We start from the raw sequence: 23,452 nt of genomic DNA on the forward strand, positions 1-23,452 counted from the left end.
ATTTAAAACTATAATCCAAGTCTCTCTAGCATCATTCAAATGAGTGGCAATTGTACTGAAGCATTTCCTCACCAGTTCTGCCTCTGACGGAACAAAGCTGCCATTGATGTTTTTCGAGATACCCCATTTATCCATTTATCACTCTGCTATTGACAGATTATACACAGCTCATTAAGTTTTTGATTACAGCATCTTCTTAGCGTCTTTTTTTAAAAATAACTCTATTCCCAGTAGTCTGTTATATTGAATTTACAGACTAAGACAAGCAAGGAATCCTGATGATTCTGTCTAGTTAATACATAGATCTGTTTGGTTTTTTAAAAAATTAATTGGGGAAAGGCCATGTCTTTCCATTCCCCAGGGGAAAAGCTTAAAGATCTGCAGGAAAGGACAAAGAATCAGCAGAATATCAGGGTTTCGCAGGGGAGGCCTTTGACTGTTTACCTTAGATTATAGTGTGCCAAATGCACTTGATTCTGTGCATGGGTGAATGTGAGCATGCACACACTGTTCCTCTTGCCCAGGGTGCAATAGTAATGATAAAAGAAAGGTGTAAGAGATCAAGTAATTTATGTGACATGCATTGATGTTGTTGTTGTTGTTGTTGTTGTTATAGCAGGCACAACAAATATTATCAAAATGTATTGCTTTAAAATTTAATTAATCTCAAAAATATTCAAGAGAGGGAAGCTATAAACCTTTCTAAGAATCTTGTCTTCTACCTGATAAAATCTCTTTGACCTTAATCTATACAACACACACACACACAAAATCTGAACATGCATCCTAAAAAAATTGGGACGTGGGTGGTGCTGTGGTCTAAACCACAGAGCCTAGGGCTTGCCAATCAGAAGGTCGGTGGTTCGAATCCCTGCGAAGGGGTGAGCTCCCGTTGCTTGGTCCCTGTTCCTGCCAACCTAGCAGTTCGAAAGCATGTCAAAGTGCAAGTAGATAAATAGGTACCGCTGCGGCGGGAAGGTAAACGGCGTTTCCGTGCACTGCTCTGGTTCACCAGAAGCTGCTTTATCATGCTGGCTACATGACCTGGAAGCTGTACGCCGGCTCCCTCGACCAGATGAGCACCGCAACCCCAGAGTCGTCCATGACTGGACCTAACGGTCAGGGGTCCCTTTACCTTTTTTATCCTAAAAGAAAGCATAAACCCCAATCCAAAAATTAATTTCTCCTCCTTTCCCCTTGGATTCTCCATGGATTGCTTTAAAGCACAGACCTGTTCCTGGAAAGTATGGTGCAAAAAGAAGTAGGAATGAGCCTTCTATGCAGCCTAGATGGTCCAGGTAAAAATTCATTAACCTGAATTGTTGTTTGCCCCAATTCAGCAGTAAATATTGAGTTTTCCTGGGGAAAGCAGCAGGGTCAAAAATAAATAAAGTGCTCGGGCATGGATGGGGAAAGTGCAGATCTATGCCTAGAAAGCATGAGGCAAAAGGTAAATGTGGATAAGCCCTTAAATACATGTAAATCTTTTTGTGCGGAGATTCCGTTCCGGACATCCCCTCTCTGCATGTGCATTAGCGGAGTGTGCATAAGCCTGCCACACCCTGTTCCTCTCCTGCCATGGCCCACCTCATTCCACCCCTTTACGCAACATCTTCTGGGGTTGGCGCCGTGCACAGGTGTGCAATCATGCGACATTCTGATGCACCTAAACTTTATGAAGAACTTTGGTTCTAAGTACAACACCATGTATCCAATGAGGCTCACTCTATGGTCTCCACCATATGATTCCAAATACACAAAAATGGAAGGAATAGGAGGCAGGTTTGACACTGTAGCATTGGTTTCATTTGCGGTGAAGGCTCATGGGTATGCATTCCTAGCTTTCCTGTTACCTAGTTCAACATTATTTCTGTTGATTTTAGAATACACTTCATGGGAGGCATATGGTTTCTCAGAAAGCAAGATGCCCTTTTGCAAACTTTCAGATAAGTGAGAGGTGCTAATTTATACTTCTAATGTTCTCATTTTGAAAGAGTGTTTGTATAATGCTCAAAGTGGATATTTGGCGCATATATATCCCCAATTAATTTCTTATCTGCTCAAACTATAAATGTTTCTAATATTTTAAACTTGGCAAATAATTGGGTGCAATAATAGGGAGCTGGGCTAGACGAGCCATTGGCCTGATCCAGCAGGCTCTTCTTACATTATTTTATATATATATAAAATTTTTATTAAGTTTTACATAACAAATTTAAATTCAAACACATCAATCACCTCTGCATCCCTTGACTTCTCTCTGCCCTTCCATGGTTACCACTATTAATCCAATTTTCCATCTGCTTATCTTATTTCCTCTAAGTTGTTACAAGAATATTATCAATTTTTCCATTGTTTTTTGTACATTACAAGCATTACTCTAATCCTGCCAAAGTTTTTAGTTGTTTACAATTTTATCTTAAGTACATTATGAATTTTCCCCATTCCTTCTTAAAATTCTTCTCTTCCTGGTTTCTGATTTTCCCAGTCATTTTTGCCATTTCAGCATAGTCCATCATCTTCATCAGTCATTCCTCTCTGGTTGGAACTTTATCTTCTTTCCATCTCTGGGCCAGTAGTATCCTCGCTGCTGTCATTGCATACATCCTTGATATAGTATTTTGAAGGCACCTGATGCAGGAACCTTGCCAAAACTAAATAGATCAGGGTCTGGTCAGTGCCTGAAAGGGAAATCACATGGGAACCCTGTAATATCCACTTTGTGCTCCATGACAGAAGAAAGGAAGGCTATAAATGTAATTCATGAATTCCAAAATTTCAGAGGACAAGCTTGTAACACCCCAACATGTAACAAGCCTGACTGCCTTGGCAGTTCCCAATCACATGTTCCTAAATGTTTCAACTCCATCCGCTGTATGGTCTTGTACGCATCAGCAACTTGACATGCGCTGTTTGAAAAATCAAAATAGTGTTTTGTCCTATTGGTTAGGGAAATACTATCAGCCTCCAACCTGTTATCGACAGTACAAAATGTGCAGAGCCAAGGTGTGATTTAGCAGCCTGAGCTCTATGCAGTGCCTTAGAGTTCCTCATGAAAGAATTTGCATGAGAGAAGATTAAACCTCCACCCTCTGCCACTAAGGCACTTGACTTCTAGAGACACTCTGGAGGAAGCTCTTCTCTAAAAGAAAATGACAACTCTAGCAATTACTTAACAACATTTAAAACCTGGGAGAGGGAGGTGAAAAAGAAAGATGGAGATAGTGATTTATATGGGACAGGAGCCATCACTGGTAAACAGGGGCAATTGAGACTTTTGTGGTCCTAAGTTGATCTGGGTCGGGTCAGGTGGTCTGGATGGGTGAATTTGTCAGTTTCTCTTAGCTTCTCACATTTCCAATCTCAAATCCAGCTTGCCACATTTCCACATCAGTTTGTGACTTTTTTAAAAAAGCCCTCATGAAAACCCATCACCGCTTAAATGTCCACTTCTTCTTATATACATATATTTGTGTGCAATTTTGCCCTATATGCACATTTTTGCAGCCTTTCTGCCTAATATAATGGATCTTTGTATGCTATTTTCACTAACAGATGCATTTTTGTGCACGTTCTCTGGCTGGAGAAGGGCACCACAAAATTTGGAAGGGTGGCAATTTCAAGAGCTAGCTGTGAATCTGTTTGCATATTGTTTCAGGGATTGCTGATTAGGCAGGTTCCCATTAAAACACACACCAAACTGAACATATCCCCCCATTCCTATGGGAGGTGACCTGGCAAGCCATGGTACGCTCCTTTGGGTTGGATCAGGTGAGGAAAGTGGCTTCCCCTCCCCCTCAAAAAAAATCTAACTTGATGAGCTTTTTTGAAGTTACCTGAGACCACAGCCCCACACAGAAGTGGTTTCTTTTCATTCCAGCCCTGAGAAACAAGGAGCCTAGACTGGGAGTTGGAATGAAGTCTGTTTATTTCCCTCTTTTTGGCTTTTGCACATATCTACTGGAAAGTTTTTAGGTGGAGATGTCTTGCTCAAAGGTTCCACAGACAGGAATGGGAAAGATCTTCTTACCCTCAAGAGGGGGCAGGGGAGAATAACTCCAAGCTGAGAAGGAAGATTAGGTAAAATCGAGCCCAACAACCTTTCACTATCAATTTGATGGGTGGGGCGGGGGGGGGAGGCTTCCTTTCAGACCCAAGTTTCTTGATATAATTTTCCGGCAGCAGTCAGGAGAAGATGCTTGAGGAAAACCAGGCTGCCAGTGTTTTTACTATCTGATCGTTACACCACCACTACTCTACACACACACACACACACACACAGAGAGAGAGAGAGAGAGAGAGAGAGAGAGAGAGAGAGAGAGAATCCAATGCAAAGTACTGTTGCAATAAAGACCTGTTACAATGTCATCTAGCTTTATCTTGGTTGGGGAAATATATGCTTGTTCCCATCATTATATCAATCAGTTGGAACTCCTCACAAAATAAGGTGAAGGCATGTATTTTTTTAAAAAAAACTATATGAAACATACAGTGGAACCTCGTGTTACGGACAGGATCGGTTCCGGAGGCCCGTCTGTAACATGGAACTGACGCAAGCTGAATTCCTGCATCTGCGCACGCATGCGGCATGATTTAGTGCTTCTGCGCATGTGCGAGCAGTGAAACACAGAAGTAACCCATTCCAGTACTTCTGGGTTGCCGCGGGACGCAACTCGAAAACACGTAACCTGAAGTGGACGCAACATGAGGTATGACTGTACACATCTTTTAAAGTGTCCTTTGCACCCACACCTTTTTCTATATATGTGTGTATCTGTGAGGCAGAAGGCATGCAAATATTTTGTTAGTCTTTATTGTGCTACAGAACTCTTATTTGCCCCATCTCTTCCAGGCAGACATTCTTTTCCTGCAGAATCCTGTATCCACTGGATTAAGACATTTTTCTCTCTCTCTAGTACCATTTCCCCCTTCCCCCTTGGTCACTCCCCAGTCTTCCCTTGGGAGCAGCAAATAAAGCTGTTGCAGGCACTAAAAACACAGGCCTGGATCAATAGCCAAATAATCGCCTATTGACTGAGCAAATTGGGAGCTGAGTTAGGGCAAAATAAATCAATGGGAAATCAGATGAGCCAGCTCAGCCCTGGGAGCCAGGGACATGAGCTGTTGCATTTTTCTTCTTGAACTATTGTTGCTGAATTGAGATGGAAGTATGTCAGGGTCAGAGGTACAACTGATGACCATTAATATCCTACCCTTCATTTCCAACACCTTTTCTTAATGCAGTCCGCACTCCTTGACTGTTATAGTACCATATAGCAATAATGTGCCGTGTTTTTCTTTCAGACACAAAGAGCAAGCTTGGAATAGTTAACCTGGCATTTTTTTATTTTTTTATCATTCTTCTGGGAAGTGAGAAGATTCCCATAATCCACTCTGACACATACACTTAGCATAGATACAGCTTTGCTATAACTTGGCTGAGAACAAAGACCGCGGCTAAAATCCCGAAGCAAGCTACACCAAAATCAAGGCTGCCATTCTCAATTTTCCTATGGGAAACAGTAAAGTGTTGTGCTTTGGGACACTGTTGCAGTGAGAGCAAAACTTGCTTTGTTTCCCTGACCCACTCTCCCATCGATACAGCTGTCCTGTTCAGTTGTAGCAAACAAAATGGTTTGCTTTGCTAATATGCAAGTATGCACTGCTGATGCATGGACCAAGGGGATCAGTACAAAGGGAAGCAAATTTGGCTGGTCAAGGAAGAAAAGAAAAATGTGTTTGACTTTCAGGAAATACATAAGAATCAAGGCCAAGAACATACAGTTAGGGTCACTGTGATCTGGGAACAATATTATTTTAAGGGGTGCCATAAACGTAGTGAGGAGGAGGTCAGCCCAAATGTGCCATGTACTGCCAAATGTATAGCTAAATGTCAGCCAAGAAGTGTTTACAGAAGTCAGGAATTTAAGTTCACTATGATAGACGGTTGAAGTAAAGCTCAGTATAATATGATCTACATGTGAACATTTACATATCTTGGGAATGTGAAGTTCATAGTGGTGAACCTACACATCCAGAGAGGCAGTAGCCATCAAGAGCTTGTGAAAGACAATGGATCTATGACAACCATGATGTGAGAAAGTGATTCTGTCACAGTTACATGGGAGAAACATGAATGGGTCCCTGATTCCTTGTAACAGTCTTATGGACCATGTTTGGTTCTTAGCAGGTCTGATTTTGCCTTTGATAAGATGAACAGACTCTGGTTTAATTAGAACGGGGATGGGGAACCTGTGGCCTTTGAGGTGTTGTTCAACTCCTATCAGCCCCAGAGGTTTCCCACCTCTGATTTAGAGCCCCCCTCAATTAATTGGCATTCTGTAAGCTCACAAGTTCATGACATACAGGGTGCCCCCCCCAGCCCTCAAATGTCATGTTCTGCATTTCTGCACTCCTAGCACCTACTTCAAGTACTCAGAAGCCACTACCATACTTTTGGGTGGCCCAATTTCGTTTCCAGACGAGTTCACTATTATAGCAGGAATGGTATTATTCTGTTGTATTCTTGATCATGTGGATAATGGCTGCCCTGAGAGCTTTGAACTGAAGGGTGTGATAGGAGTATTCTAAATAAAATGTATCACCGGTAATAAATGAGCAGCACACATACTTTAGATTCTAGGCTTGTGAGTCTTAAGGCTCAGTATTGTCAACAAGAGGTGACAGGGCTGCAGACAGGAGTCTTCCCTGCCTTACCTGCCAGGGGTAGAATCTGATACTCCTGCTTAGGGCATGTCATTTTAGAGGGTATAACTTTATTTTTGCAAATTTCTTCAGTCTTAAAAATATGTTTTAGAGTGTGAGAAATTCAAATCTGCTTTTATTTTTCTGACTGGACAACATTTAGCTTGGTAGGTCTGCATTTGATGAGAAAACACAGAAACTGCTATCAGAAAACCAAATAATTTTAATTTTTCTTTTTGAAAACGTTAGGTAATGCTCAATGATGATGATGATACATATTAATATATAATATAACTGCAAGTACTTGGCTATCGTTTTTAAGGATTTCTGTGCAATTTTACACACAATTCACTTACCAAACAAAACCAAATTTTATTAATTTAACCACAGCTTTTGAGTTCCCAAGTCATGTTACAACTTTTTAGGACCCCTCATTTTTGGGAATTTGAATGCTGAAAAATGCTTAATGTATGCACCATTGAGCTATGGCTCTGCCACCAAAGTGAAATGCATAGGTGTGCCTTTGGTTTCAGTGAAAGAGCTAGGCATGTCCTCTCACAGGGACATTAAAGAACTTAACTTCAGCTGTGCTATTCTCTATTGTCACCTACACAACCTATTTCTTTAGAGGAAAATCAGGACTATATGAAGGAGGCTGTCGCCTCAAAAATTTTCATCACGTCACATAAAATCAATCAGAGCAAATGTCAGTGTGACGCCATCAGTCACAAAGGGTGCAGACACATACATCAGCGCAAGGAAACAGGCAAGGTGTGGCCCAACCCTTTTCCAGACGACTGCTAGTGTTAAATGCAGAAAACCCTGGGGATTTATACATGAGTGCACTATTCACAAGTGGCAGTGCTGGGCATTCATTTTGGTGCCAGTATTTTTAAAGCAAAGTGTGAAGCAGCTCAAATGCTCCAGGGAACTATGAAGAACCTACATGACCAAGGAGTGGTGCATGTGTGGTCTGGTGATGGTCAAGATTCAGGTTGCATAGAATTGGAAGGGACCCCAGAGGTCAGGAATCTCAATGAAAGCATCAATGACAGACAGCCATCCATCTGTCATTAAAACCTCCAGTGCAAATCTGTCCCACTGTCCAACAGCTCTTCTATCAGAAAACCCCTTCTGATGTTTAGTCGGAATCTCCTTTCTTGTAAGCCATTGGCTATGGATGAGAAAAGAGGCTTGCTCTATTTTTCATGTGCCAGCATTTTAGAAATTTGAAGGTGGCTATCATATCTCCTCTTTCCCAGGCTAAACTTACCCAACTCCCTCAACCTTTGGAAATCACTAACTTTACCTGGAAGTGACGTGCCATTTACACCAGAGGTGGGGGGGGACATGCTCCCCTCCAGTTGTTGCTGGGCTGCAACTCCCAACCCCCTTGACCATTGGCTGAGCTGGCTGGGGGGCTGATGGGAGTTGGAGTCCAACAACATCTCAAGGGCCACAAATCCCACCCATCCAGCTTTGCAGCAATCAGACTTAATTCTTAATAAGATGGATACGACTGTAACCGGGGTGTGTGTTAGAAAACACCTGTGCATTGTTAAAGCGAGAGAACGAGGGGCGTGGTAGGTGCCGGAGACACTGTGGGTGGTAAGCAAAAAAAGTGGAGCTGGCGATGGAGCCGGCTGCTGATACCATCGGCGTTAGGACCGCTCGGCGCGCTCAGGTCCGGAGGTGGTATAAGGTTCGCAATCTCTCTCGTCGCTGCCAGTTGCAGGAGGAGATTGCTTTTAAGTGAAACGGCGGTGCCACCCCCTCTGCGCCTTCCTCGCCGCTCGCCCTCCCTCTCGCATTGATCGCGTCCTGTCCTTAAGTTTGCGAGCTTCTTTTCGCCACTGCAGGGGCCGCGGCGAGCGCCCAGGAGCTGCCGGTAGGAGTAGTACCCAAGGAGAATTTGCAGTCCTGCAAGAGAGAGAGAGAGAGAGGGGAGGAGGAGGAGGGGTGTGTTGCATGTATATTTCATCCGATAGACTTTTCCCCGCGTCTCGCCGTCGACGCTGATGTGCAGTGACATTTCTGACTGGAGCGCCGCGACGCGCCCCGGAAGCGGCGGCGGCGGCAGCGGGGCCCTGGGAGAGGCGAGGAGGCTCTGGTCGGCGCCAAGGCTAATTGCGGTGATTTATGTCCCTTCCGAGCACCTTCAACGTCGGCGGCCGAAAATAAAATGAAAGCTAGGGGGGTCCCGCAGCGACAGCCGCCGCCGCCGCCGCCGCCACCAGCACGACGGGAGCAGCCGCGCCACCTGGAGCCGCCGCGGCCGGCGGGCGAGCAGCGCGCGCCCCGCGCCTGCCCGCCAAAAGTTTGACGCCAAGAAGTGCGGCGGCCTGAGGGAAAAGCCGGCCGGGGAAGGGCGGGAAAGTCCCAGCGGAGCGGGACGCCTGAAGGGACGCCGTCTCCCCGCGCCGCCCTTCCCGCCACCTCTGTCCGAGCCAGGTCCCTCCCTCTGCCTCAGGATTTCCCGCCCCGTTGTTAGCCAAGCTGGGCTGCTGCTGCTGCTGCTGCTGCTCCAAAGTGGCCGCGCCAGAGGAGTGGCTAATCCCCGCCGGGCGCCGCGCACGGGGAGCGCCCAGCCTCAGCCCGAGGCTCGCCTTGCTTTCCCTTGCCTCGCTCGCGCAAGTCTCTCTTTTGGGGGGGGCGTGAGGTGTAACTTTGTTAGCTAGTCGCCTGCGAAGGGAGAGCGGCGGCGGCGGCAAGGGCACGCGGGAGGAGCGGCCAGTGAGGGCAGCCCTCGTTTTTCCCCCTCAGCGTCCCTGCGCAGCCGGAGAGGCACCACAGCCTCGGAGTCTCCTTCGCCCGCCCAGGGGGTCCCGAGCGAAGGCGGCGCCTGGTTCCTCGGCCTCGGCGTCTTCTCTTCCTGCCCGACACGCGCAGCTATCGCCCCGCACGGTGAGTAAGACCGCGAGCCCGCCCGTTGCCCGCCCTCCAGACGGCGCTATTCGAAAGAAGGGGTAAATTTCCCCACCCCAAAACGAGGTTTCTCCCCACTTCGGCTCGCTTGCTTAAGATCCCAGAGCTGGAAAGATCGAGGACCCTTTCGCAGCCTGCCCGGGGGAAACTTCGCTGTTGGCCAAACCCAGAGGCGCGAGATCCCATCCGAGGTTTGTTGGGACTTTCCCACCTAACTGGCTGCTGCGTCCTCCTCTTTGCCTTCCACCGTGCAAAGGGCTACCTGAAGGGGATGCTCAATTCTTTTTATTCTTATTTTCTATCCCGGGTTGGAGGGATGGAAAGTGGGAAGCCTTCGGTGGCATTGGATCTGGATGCAGCGCTGTGGTTTGCTCAGAGGAAGCGGATGTTCATCTGTCTATCTGCCCATATACTTTTTTTAAAAATATGCAGCGTCTTCAGATGCATATTTCCGCAGCAAGCAGAATTATTGTGCTTTTCTGGCGTTTCCTCTTCACCCCCCCCTCCCCGCAGTAACCAATTAAGAGATATTTAGAAGAGGGAAAGGAGATGAAACTTAGATACGAATAGAAACTGCGCCCTCTGCCGTTCGTCCGGGAGGGTCTTCGGTTGGGAAGGCGACCAGATTTGCAATCTTGGCGAAAGGGCGGAAATGTGTTGGGGGGGGTCTTTCAGAGGGGTTGTTTCTAGGAAAGAGGGCAATTGACCTTTTATTATCAAACAGCGAAAATGTTCGGTGGTGGTGGCGGGGATCCAGGCATCTTTTCTGCCAAGGCAATGAAGCTAGAGATGTACTCCTTGGGCTGGCATCGTCTCCCCTGAAATGCATTGTTCTGTTAGTGGGGTGTCCTCAATTCTGAACCATCTAATTAAATTCTGCTTCATAAGGAAACCTTCAATCGGTTACCTTCCTGCCCTGGACCTTTGCTAGCTTAGAATTTCATTTTAAAATCACAGAATCGATGGCACAAGATTTAAAGAAGGGAGAGAACCTCACTGTTGCAATTTACGAAAAAGGGTTATCCTCAGCACGAGATCTTTCCCTGAAAAAAATAATTTATTTTTTTTTTAATGATGGCAAGCAGTAAATAAAGGGAATACGTTTGCTAAATACAGACTACTTTTTTAATGGATCATCTGAGCCAAAACTGCTAAAAAAAAGTGCACCGTTCATTCTGAATCTGAGTAGCTTTTTCTGTTCTGTGAATAAAGATTTTTGTGCAGGGAGGAAATGTGATTCAAAATACAGCAAAAAGACTGGGAGAGGTGGCTTAAGCCCAACTCCACTGGGTCTTCGTTCTGATGTGAAATGAAATACAATATTTCTAAATTGGTCAGATATAAGTGTTGGGGTTGTGGGGCGGCAAGAGAGGAAAATGAGTTTATCCCCCAAAAACAAAAGCATCAGATGACAGTGAGCTATGATGAAAAAGGTGTATTCAACAGATAACAACTCTTAAAAGTTTGCATGCTTTACATCTTGTTCCCTTAAAGAAAACGTATGAGCCATATATTGATAAATATTTGTTTCTTCATCTTTTTGTTTTCCAAGTATATGAAAGGAGGGGAATAAATAAGGCAGTGGTGCAGATTGTGGGTTGCCAGGCCCCTTTCCTCATAGGTTTCCTTGTTTTTAGGATCTGTTTGAAAATAGCCCAATCCTAGACCCGCTTAATTGGAAGTATGCCGCAGCGAACTTAATTGAGCTTTATCCTTGAGTGGATATGTAAAAGATGATTCTGTCAAATAGATTTCATAACACAATCTTGTTAGACTCGAAATGTGTTCCTGGAAGTCACTTATAACAGCATATAAATTCAGCCCATACTTTTCTGTCAAGTTTTAGGAACTTGAAAGATTTCTGTATTTGCCCTAACAAGAGAGTTGGGTAAGTACACCACAAAATGTGTCATTTGAATCATCATGGATCCTGTATGAACTATTTCCACAGCAGTTCGCAATTAGAGATGGATATTCATTCTTTCTCAAATTGTCATGCCTAAATCACATTTAAAAATGCAACTGCATTTGTGATCCAAGGTGTAGAATTATTACTGTTATTTTAAACAAAGCCAGGGCTTTTTAGCTTATTGGCAGCCAATTCCTTGCATATATTTAAGTGGTAACGAATATTGAAATTCAGCTGGAAAATTTACTTATGAGTGTCATGAGAAGCCATCCTGTACGCAAGGTTGCATTGCTACATTCAGGATTGTTGCCACAGTTTGTTACTTTCCAACAACTTTTCTTACGTTGTGGAGGCACCAATCTTTCTCTGGTAATTGTGCCTAAATGTTGCAAGCAATAGGCTATTCTGTAGCAGCTACTTAAATGAAGGATAGGCGCTTCAGAAATCTATGGCAGTTATAACAATACGTGCTTCCAACAGTGACTGATAATATTGCCCTCGAATGAAAGCATGTGATTCATTTTCCTTCCAATTTGAATACTGTGCTACGCTATGAGGCATTCGTGTACCGTGTTTTCCGGATAATGCTGCAAGACAGAAAAAAACGGAACAGTCATCATTGGGGGTTAGGTTGCTTTAGAGCCCTTGGTTTTCATGATTAAATTTCAAATCTTGTTTCTCTCTCTCTCTCCTTACAACTTAAAATTCCCAAAATCCCTCTTACCTTCCCAAGGGAAAAATATCTGCACTGTTCCACAGTTCAAAAATTTTAATTGCTTTTTTTAAAAAGAAAGCTAGATTCTTTACCATCAAAATCCTCTTATATATTTCACCCACACCTAATGTATTTTACTACTTTCCAAGCCTAAGGGCATAAAGCATATACCCAATTATCCATATGGTCCTATTTTTGCTTGTTCAGCAACTAATTTAGTATTTATGAAAAGCAGTGGGCTAGTTCTAAATGCAGAGGTTTCGCATACACCAGGTTTCCATAGTCGGGGGGGGGGGCACTGTACAAAATTGGCATTTTCCATTTTTGATCCCACATCCAAGGAGGTAAAGTGCAAACCCTACTTTATATATATGTTCCCTTTTAGCTTCCAAAGTTGACTGAGCTTGACCTTTATTTTATTTTTTAAGATGTGGGCTGGTTTTAAATGCCGAGATCCTGGGTTACCCTACCAGATTTTATTTCCTGAGTGGTGGTGGGGGGAGTGGAAAATTGTGGTGGTTTATTGCACATTCTGGATTGTGTTCATAACAGTATTATTGGAGACTTTGAAGAAAACACCACCCAAAATGCCACGAAAGCTTTTTAAAGAAAATCTGTAGAGAATAGCATAGAATACAGTTGTCACATATCTGCTTCATGGTTTCATTATCTATCTACCAAGCTATCTACAGTACTAAGTTATGTTTGATTTGCATGTGACAATTTAACGAAAGGCTGCAAACCTGTCCACACTTCCTTAAAATGCATAAACGCTTTACTTCTTTTGAAGTAAATATAACTAGAACTGGTTTGGGTTCTTTATTTTTTTAAACTCTTTTTAGAATAAAAATCAAGCCAAGTAGTAGAGGCAACCCTTACCTGGAGAGTTCTCCTGACAGCATCCCCGATCATCTCATTCTTGGGTGACAGTTTTTATAATGAGATGATTATTATTGCAAGTGTGGGAAGATGATGCTGTTCCCAGTGACCAAGCCTACTACAAGAAGCTACATTTGCCAGCAAAATGCTAATGAGAATTGACAGTTCTCTTTTATAATAATTAATTACAGCTGGCATTCGCTTTTGGTGTCTGAGCTGGGGTATCAAATTTGGTATGCGTAATGAATGCAACATGCAAGGCTGGGCATCGATTACCCGTCCATGCCTAAGAATAGATTGCTGATTACGAAGCGATTAATATCACTGTTTTAAGTCACGATAAATGCAAGTTAGGAATGTGTGGGGTGGGGATGGGGTGTGAAATGCCTGCTGGTTTTTTTTCCAGACACTGGAGAATAGGGCATAGGTGGAAAATTAAAGGGTCAAAGTACCTCGGGAGTGATGAGCTATCAGAAACAAGGGACAGCTCCAACACACTGTGTGTTGTGGCTCTGTTGAATGCAGTTAGCATAATCCATTTATTTTTCCAGCAGATTGCAATTACCTTTCCTTCAACTAAGGAAGATGCTAGTTTTTGTATGTGAGATGCTGTGGATCAATTCAGTTTAATATGGTAGAGTGCATGATTGGATAGTAGGCAGAGGTTATAAAATCTTGGGAGGATTCACAACACCAGACGTCTGTCAGTTATTTGCACTTCTCTGTTATAGATCAAATGTGAATTTTGGAAAATGCTGGGGTGGCGGTGGCGGTGGCGGTGGCGGAATCCTACTTGATTCTTCAAAGCTCCTTATCTCCAATACAGATGTTAATGTTCAAAAAGTTTATGATCCTAAGGAAGTTCAACTAGGAATATTATTTGAATTGTGCTGAAATAAACTGCTGTTCTGTTTAGGATCAAAGTGGAAATTTGTGAGTTCGTGCAAGAAAATAAAATCATTATGACTGTAGGTAGCTGAGACTTGGCTTTCATGAGTTGCTTTCCCCCCTCCCATGCATAAATGCAACATGGGTCACGTGATGCTGTTGCCCCAAACACCGACGACCCTTAGCCTGTGATCTTAAGTCAGTATCTTTCCCTGTGTCAGTGAGAGCTCATTAATAATGAGACGCTGCCAACTAGCTAAGGTATGCTGTGTTAGCTTTTGCCAAAGCATGACATTTTTAATACATTAATAATATGTCTGTAATGTAATGAAAAACTATTAATCATGTACCGGACAGGTGCCAGAAATTTAAGCTATAATTGGCTGCTTCTTGTCAAACATGCCATTCACATGTTCTGGTATCTGTCTGATTCTCAAATCACCTGCAGAATCTTCTCCACTTTCCCCTTGTCAGCACACTAAATTCGATCAATGATACAGTCTATAATTCTGCGTAATGACCATCATCATGACTCTAAACTTTCCTTAATGAGGATTCATTATACAGGGGAAAGGGTATAGCCTAGTGAAGAGGGGTAGTGTTCAGTGCTGCTCTTAGTCTCCACTTTCTGCATTTGTGCTTTGTGTGTCTGCTGACATCTTGATGAAAAAAAGGAAAGCTCCACAAGAAAGGTTAGGTATTTAAGTACACATTTGCTCAGGAGTAAAGAGTCCTGAAAATAATAGGGCTTACTTGCAGAAGTGCATCTTTTTATTCACAAAGGTACTTCATCATTTCAGCATTCATTATATATAGCGCTTTTCTGGTAATCATACATTTTATTTCTTAAAGAAAAGACCAAATAATACCCAAAAAGTGAATTATTTCTTTAGTAAACCCTTCCCCACCCCAGTGATGAATGGGAGCGGGGAAAGAAAATCTGCCTTCTTTCTAAAAAGGTGCATTTTGGACTATACAATGGAAGAAACTCTAAAACAGCAGATTTGAAATGAATCAAACGCTGTTTCTAAATTACCAAATGAATGCATGAAATGGCTTGGTGATGATTACACAAGACTAAGCATACCAAAACTGAAGGGAGATGTTGGACAAGATGGTATGGTTTTAAAGGTGTGTTCGTTGAAAAATATGTTATAAAAATGCTTCTAGGTTTGTGACAATTTAAAATTCCAACATTGTGCAGCTCGTTGCTGGAAGGAAATTCAAGTAGCCAGAACACTTTCTAATGCAATGCAATGCATGTAACAGCTGTACAATACCATTTTATGAAATGAATATAATAGGAAATTGCACTTGCGTCCATAAGGCAATTATTGTAATTTGCTATGGAAACACAATTCAGCCATCTGTTGGCACTGCGTAGTCTCTGTAGCTAAGTTCAGTTTCAAGACGGTGCCTTCTTTGAATAGAAGGAACTTGTTTACAAAAAATTGCTTTGAAGACCAGGTTCCCTTTCCCTGGAAGTAGATGTTTTCTGGAATGAGCTGTAAGAAGTTACTATAATGTGGGGAGCTTTTTTTTCCATATATGTGGCATCATAGTCTCAATAATGCAACTAGCTAGAAGATCAAAACTAACAGAGGTAAGCAGCTGTATGAAGCACAGCTGCTTCCATATGCCAAGGGAGAGCTCAGGGAGAGCTGGTGGCGGATGGTGGCTTAATACCAGATTGTTAAGAATGGGGCTATATGATTAAATGCATCATCTTGGGGAAAATTGCCAGAAAGAACCAGCTCCTTGTTCCCTTGAAGTCTGTAGATCAGGCTCCCAACGTTCAGAAAGCATCATTAATAGCAAACAGAGTGGCACATTGAAATGGTTCCATCCCAGCATAGGTCTGAGGACTGTGGCCTGTACCAGGGAATAACTAAACTCGCATATTTTCAGGGGCCACACTATTCTCCAGGTGCTAGACTCTTAAGTTGGAACAATCAGATTTGCTTGCAGATACTCTGGATCCATGAACCAATTGGCACCATCTAAAGCTAAGGGCTTCACAGATTTTGAGCTCAAACATCATATTATATACACATACGCACAAGCTGTGTGCAAAATCCAAGAGAGATGTCACCACCAAGTGTGGAATGCCTTTACTTCTTGGAGCCTGTAAACTCTGCCCCCCCCCCATCCAAAACCTTTGGGAACTTTTGATCACAACTTAACTAAAATCTGGTAGAGCAGGGCTGGGCAGACTTCAAGCTTGTCGAATCTATTTTCTTGTTCTTTACTAGGACATATAATTAGAATCAAAGCAGAAGATGCCGTAGGAATTTGTTTTCAGTACCAGAACTGAGATGAGCTGACAGCCCCTCCACAGAAAGTCCACTCCCAGTTCTCTTCATTTCACTTCTTTTCATTAATTTAGGTGGGAAAAGTTATTTTGTTGCTGGTACTGTTTAACAACTGGCAGTCAGAAACTCTTTCTGATCTACTGCTGATACAGAGATCTATCAGTAGATCCCGATGACCATCTGCCCACCCCAGAGGACAGGAAAGAATGCTTTTAGCGGGGGGGGGGGGACTTGATTAAGCCTGATGGCTGTCAGGTGAACATCTGTCCCATGGTTCTGTGTATGATTTTGTATTTTTTAAAAAATAGTTGTAGCATTTAATTAATTTACAGCAGTGTTTTATGCCCCTCTCCTGTGAACAGAGGGGGTTTGAGAGGATGGCTTCTGCTCTCGAAATTGACACATAAAAGGACATTAAAATAATAATAATAATAATAAAAAGAAAATACAGAAGGCCTATAGAAAGAGGAAATTATTATAAGCTGCAAATGAGCCAACTGTTATCTTTGTCATTAAACACAATTAAACAAAAGAAGCAAAGTTCTTCCAGTACTAATGAGAAAAAATCCAAAGAGACAGAAGTGTGCTCATAATATCTCTCTTATTAAGCTAACAAAAGCTGAGACGTGTACTAGACACTTGGAGCTGTCTCCCAGGCCTTCTTTCCAAGAGATGAAAAGCGCACAAGTTGTTGTCAGCCCTTTGTCGCTGTAATAAAAGATCCACTACCTCTGGTGGGTTGGGGGTTTCTATCCCCCTTTTGGTTATGAAATTCAAAAGCTGTTGAAGGGCTATTTCTTGCTCTCGGGCTTTGCAAAGATGGAAATACCATTTCTGAAGCAAATAAACCAAGGGAAAGAGGGACTCAGGACTCACTGAGAATGCTACATATCTGTCTTTGTTTAGAGAGGAGTTAAATCTTTCATGTCAAAATAGTTTTGGTGATGAGTGATTCCGGTAGTTTGTTCACTCCAGTAAAAGCCCCTCCAGTAAAGGTTATCCAGATTATTCCAATTTACCTTATATTGTATCAAAGGCTCTTGAAATGTCAACATATCGTATATTTTTCTAATGCATTGATTCTTGGACAATAACTCTTACTTTTATTGTTTCTAAAAGGGTGCTGGTGCCAGAAGAAAAGAATGATTGATGGCAGTTAGACACAGGCCTGTAGATGCTCATCGTTTTGCTCCAACAACTGATTTATCGGTTTGGCTGGCCATTCCTCATGAGCCGCGAAAGAGGAGGATCGTTCAGGATTACTGACTACCCATCTGAAGCCTGGGCATTGCTAAGCTATCATCTGATTTTGAACGTCCTTTACATATGTGATTAAGGCCCTGATACGTTCTTTTTAAGGCAGCGGACATCCTTCAGATGAAAAACATCTCTTTGTAATGCCAGGCTACCACCAAAGTTTCCAACTTTAAAAAAGCAACCACTGTAACCTAACTCTTCTACTCTGGTCCGGAACATGTTTTTACAGTAACTCGCAACTCCTGGTGTACATACATGTATAATATAGACTACACATTTGATTGCTACTGGTTATAGCTGTCAAGGCACCTGTGAAGGATTTAGAGATGTATTTGTCAAGATTCTTGTCACTTCATACCCTTTGGGTTACTGTGTCGTCGGTGATACAGCACTACACTTCTGCTTGGGGGCATTACGATGTGTGTAAGACCCAGATTTACACAGATGAAGGGAAGTTTTGGGATTACACGGCCTGTCAGCCAGAAGCCATAGATATGATGAAATATGTGAAAGTGAGCCTGGATCCACCAGACATAACATGTGGAAATCCACCAGAGACCTTCTGCGGAATGGTAAGGCAAAAACCTGAAAGTTGAATTGTGGCCTAAAGGATAGATCCCTCAGCACAACAAAGCAAATATCCTTAACTTCAGTCTTGTGGACCAAGACCAAGGATTTAGGCTTATGTCAAAATTTGCATGTCACACTATACTATAGGTCTGAAAAACTTTTGGCAAATAGCAGCCATCAGCTTTTTAAGATGAAGAGGTGATAAGTAGTCATCAGTATGTTTTTGTTTAAGTTCAGTTGGTATCAATGGCAAAACCATTACTGGTTCCATTACATGAAAGGTGTGTCCTTTCACAACTGCAATATTTTGAGTCAAAATGCACCAGGTTTCAGCTCGGGATAAAAGTGCAAACAAGGTTAACAAGATTTGATTTCAAGTGTATCTTGGTGTTGCCAGCATCATTAAGTGGTGCAGAGCACCTGTACTCTGCCAGGTAACTTCCCCTAAGAAGGTAACAAGCTTCTGCAAAAAGTAAGATTCCTAGAGAAACATTCCTACATGTCTGGCAATCCTATTTTTTCAGAGCATCATTATTATTATTATTATTATTATTATTATTATTATTATTATTATTAATTTCTGAGTGTGTGTGCTGTTTTCCTATAACTGAATGAACCCAAAATCCCAAAGTTAGAAGCACGCTTCTCTTAGGCAAGATGAATAACCTACTAGCTATTTAAACCAGCATTGGATAAAAATGCTGACTTGACCTGCATATGAGTCCCTACAGTTTCACTAAACTGGTATATGTGTGTATACATACATTATATACGGAATCTCACCATTTGTAAACTTGCTCTATAATTTAGGTGCAGTGAAAACTTATGCTCTGGATTTGTCATCTACTACTTCTTGTGCAAATGATTATGCATTGTTATAAATTGCATGCATCCCTGGGCTATTTAAATCGGTGACAAGCATTCATCTTGTGTTTTGTAATGTACACTTTGAGTTAACCACAGAACCACAGGACAAAGCTAGAAGTAAGAGGCAGAATATGCAAAATGCTGGACATATCAATTCTGTCTTAACCTGTACACACATGCCGGAAGCTCACTTAGGGCATTGTCTACCCAGTGTGTACTACATTGAAATGAGCAAAAGTGGTACAAGAGGGCTACAAGCTCTGGTATTCATTTCATTTGGGCAGGAGAGCTTCCCAGGGAATTGTTCACTGGTAGAATGATGTGCTTTCTGTGCAATTCTTGGCATCTCTGGATAGGGCTAGGAAAACTCGACTCCTGCCTGAAACCCAGGAAAGCTACTTCATGCTAATGTAGACAGTACTGAGCTAGATGGAGCAATGGTCTGACTCCGTATAAAGCAAACTCTTGTGTACTGTTTGCTGTGGTGGAGACATGCAATGTGATCTAGTCACAGGAAGATTTCATTTTTAATACTTTTGCTTTGAGGAATGTTTACATGCTGAAAAGGGGATGAAGGTTTCACAAGAATGTTTTAAATTTAGCATGTTCCAAATCACAGTCATGGTAGGCACACAGTTAGCATATGGCTTTCCTTTAAAATGTTTTTGGCCTTGATCGAGACACTTGACAGGTCACGTACTTTGTCTGGTCTCCAGACCCTGACCTGAGGTTTCAAAGAGCAGGAAGGGTTCATGTGCAGTCTCTAGCCCAGGCATACGAATGAATGAAAATGTCATAAGAAAATGTCATCTGCAGCTTTATCTCACTCTTGCTTATTCAAAAAGTTAATAAACTGAACTAGAGTGAAACAAAATAAAAATATTCCTTCCAGTAGCACCTTAGAGTGAGTTGTACGGATAGTGCAGCCTTTGGTTGAGATTTTGGTTTATCTGTGCTTGTATGCAAAGAAGATATTATTTATTTATTTATTTATTTATTTATTTATTCATACATACATACATACATACTCCACCCATCTGGCTGGGTTTCTCAGGAATGTATTCATCAGAGACTGCAAATTAGCTTCAACAGAACAAAGAGGGAGAGGATCCCTGTTGCGTTTTTAAAATAGCTACTTGCTTGATCACCTGTGGCAAACAAGAATTGCTTGTAGGTGACCAAAATTGTGGGCTACTCACTTTTATGGGCTTCTTCGCAAGGCTGCTGTGTCTAATCTTGTAATCTTAACCCTGTCTACTCAGAAGTAAGTCCTATAGGGCTTACTCCTGGGTAAGTGGGGTTAGGAGTGCACCTTACATTGTTAATCCCTTTTCTGCTGCAATATACTTGTGTAGATAAAGTTATAAATGCTTGATTAAAAAACTTTCTAGAACCAACAACATACAGGAAGCATGAAATTCCAGGCTTTGCTATGCCTCTTCTCTTTCCATGCTTGCTCACTGCCTGGGTACCAATGGGGGATGTCAACAGCATGGGAGCCAAGAGGGAGAAACAAGTGGGTAGGTATCAACACGCCAAGGGGAACCTTGGCATTAAGAAAAGTCCATTAGAAGAAATAATGCAAAACAGACTTGGAATACTGAGTATTGTTGGAAAAGAAAGCTGGAAAACTAGGAATGAGGGAATAGAACGCCCGTTTATGGCTTCCAGTACCCCAGTGCACCCTGACTGGCTAGAACCTGGAGAAGAAACACTCTCTTGTTAGGAAGAGAAGGTGCATAGCAATATTCTATTGCAGCTCTTCCTCATCTGTGCATGATTGTTCTTTTGATGATCATGATGGCTGTGGCACTGCTTGGCCAAGCTGATAGCTAGCATCATGTTCACCTGTGTAGAGAATGAAACCTTTTGTAATCCAGTCTCCATGGGAGGAGGGAGGGGTGGATACCCCTCTTTCCGTTTCAGTGCTGTTCTGTGGGTTCCTTCAGCTTTGTGCTCAGCTCTCTCTCCTTCAGATTTAAACTGAGAATTTCTAAAATTATTTTCAATAATGAGCCGTTTACAGTTGGTGCTCTCCTCCTCCTCCTCCTCTTCCTCGGAAGTTTCCAGCTTGGAAGAGCGCATATATGCATTAATTAAAACAGTGGGTAAAAAAAAGCTTCAGACTTCTGAAAATGGAGGGGGGCAGTCTGGGGGTTCAGAGAACCCCAAGTTTGTATCAGTGTTATTTTGTTTCAATGGATGTTTGTAATGTTAAAAAATATGAAGAATTTTTTTTAAAAAAGGAGCTTCAGACAGGATTCCCCCACCCCCCTATTATTTTATCAATGCACACATGTACATGTGCACCTCAGTTAAATCACATCACAGAAAGGAATCTTGGGGGCCCTTGTGTGACGTGACCACATCAAGGCTCCTTTTCATCCTGTGTTTCAAGGAATTGCACATATGTGCTAATGTGCATTGGCAATCTGTAAGGGAGGGGGAGTAAGAAAGGCAAGCTGTACATGGGCAGATAAAGCCCATAATAATCATAAAAATATCAGATGAGGTCATGCTGCAAACAAGATGAGGTCATTCAGAAGATCAAAACCCAACAAAAAGTGTGCATGGGCCAATTTCATCAGCATCACTCCTGGGCCATTGCTTGAAGGTGGTGGAGCACTTGCAAGAAGTCCCAGGTTCAGTTCCCGGCATCTCCAGGAAGGACTGAGAAAGAGCTTCCCAGATGCTGAACTGGATAAACCTTAGGTCTGAAAGAGCAGGATGCTGGTGTACGTACTTCTCTGCCTGCAACCTTGGAGAGCTGCTGCCAGTCAAGGAACACTGTAGGGAGCTAGATGGACTGTTTGTCTGACTTGAGCCAAGGCAGCTCCCTGTATTCCTAATATTTGTGCATGTGTATTTCTCATGACAATTTATTGTTTCCAGGTCCCTGGGTGGCTAGGTGCCCAAAGAACATGGTGCTATGCAGGAATGATTGTGTGGGTGAGGGAGGCAGAAAGAGCAGAGGTGCAGCTAGCAAATTGCCAGTGTCCACTTGTAATTTGCAATAAGCAGTAGTTTATTGAAGAGTAATAGCAACCAGAAGAGAGGAACTCTTTATTTTCTTATGCAGCCTTTGCTGCCACAACCCAGTGCAACATTTGATGTCTTTAAAAAACTGCAACTTATCTTGGAATTATCTGCAGCATGCTGCAATTTTAGTTTAGCTTTCTTTTTTTTCCTGGAGAGGTTATACAGCGACTTTGAAAGAGCCTACAGATGGAGGAAGTCTGTGTACGTTTGTACAATTTATAGAGCTGAGTTGCTGATGGCAGCGTAAAAGCAAGCCTTTGAGTGCCACTATGGATTTCCTAGCCAATCAAAACTAAATTAGGAAACAAAGATTATTAAAAAGTCTTCTGTGCATGTAATTCTAGCATAACATTATGAGTTGGACCTTAAATGTTTTCCTTGGAGATTTTCGGCATCATTAATGCAGCAAGCCTTTCATTACCAGTAGGCTCGCATTGCTAAAAAATTAGGGAAATAAAGGGCTCTCTGGTGTAGTTAGCAGTGCCATGATTATGTTTACTGAAATAATTAAACCATCGGATTCCATTCATCAGACTAGTTTATAAGGCAAGAAGTGAAATGAATCTGGGGTTTCATTTGGAAATGCCCTAATATATGCATGGATGCCTAAGGACAACAAATCAATACAGCACTGCAGCAGCAATATCAAGAACAAATCTGGTATGGAAGGTTGGTAGCTGGTAATTTATCATGAAGGGGAAAATAACCCATTCAGATCGTATACCTCCCTCCTTTTCTTCCCTTCCTTTCTTGATGAAAATGGGGGTTTTTGTGTGAATATCTTCATGTTTTTATGAATGAAGGTTATATGACCTCTAAGCACTGCATTTCCTTTGGTTGTGGTTCATTTTATGATGGTTGCGTTTTGATGCTCATGCTTTTTTTAAAAGTATATGAAGCCACCTTGAGTATTTTTGAAAGGTAGTGTAACATTAGTAAAATAGCACTGTTTTCCACATGGGTCATGGGTAGTGTTAGATATATAGGCTAGGCGCCCAATGGCTCCTTAAACCAAAGGTTACCATCGCCAAAATGGAATGTCTAGTTGTCATTTGGGGCCAGACAGCTCTAAAGTCTTATTTTTCAATGCAGCTTTTTGGTTCAGATTGTGCAGAACCAAAATATGATGCATAGAATTTTAAAGGATGTGTTGCTAATGTGTGAAAACAGTCAAGATCCAAGGATCCCCAGGCATGCACCTCCTGGCACCTGGGCATATTCTCTTGGTTGCAAGTGGCTGATAGCCAGGTGCAAAATGTTCCTGGTGCCTGGTGAATTTCAAATGCTGGCTGCAAGTAGCTAGCCTTGCCTAGGGTGTGAAATAGCCTGGCACAGCACTGGTGGCAGAGCTTCTTCCTTGCATACAGAAGGTCCCAGGTTCAATCC

At 42.5% G+C, this 23,452-nt stretch overlaps 1 protein-coding gene across 11 annotated transcripts in view; it reads left to right on the forward strand.

Annotated features, from left to right (window-relative positions):
* Window positions 1–7,003: 7,003 nt before the first annotated feature.
* NTNG1 (netrin G1) overlaps window positions 7,004–23,452 on the forward strand; it is a 218,905-nt gene continuing 202,456 nt past the window's right edge. For 2 of the 11 annotated variants that reach the window (XM_079981449.1, XM_079981450.1), the window contains exons 1-2: window positions 7,017–9,609; window positions 17,453–18,162. In XM_079981449.1, the coding sequence (XP_079837575.1) occupies window positions 17,917–18,162 (246 nt within the window). In that variant the 5' untranslated portion in view covers window positions 7,017–9,609; window positions 17,453–17,916. Of the gene's footprint in view, window positions 9,610–9,741; window positions 9,822–17,452; window positions 18,163–23,452 lie in introns of those variants that run through there. The other 9 variants (XM_079981445.1, XM_079981441.1, XM_079981447.1 and 6 more) reach the window with 9 other exon arrangements.

This window comes from Podarcis cretensis (assembly GCF_951804945.1).
Source record: "Podarcis cretensis genome assembly, chromosome: 6".
NCBI lineage: Eukaryota > Metazoa > Chordata > Lepidosauria > Squamata > Lacertidae > Podarcis > Podarcis cretensis.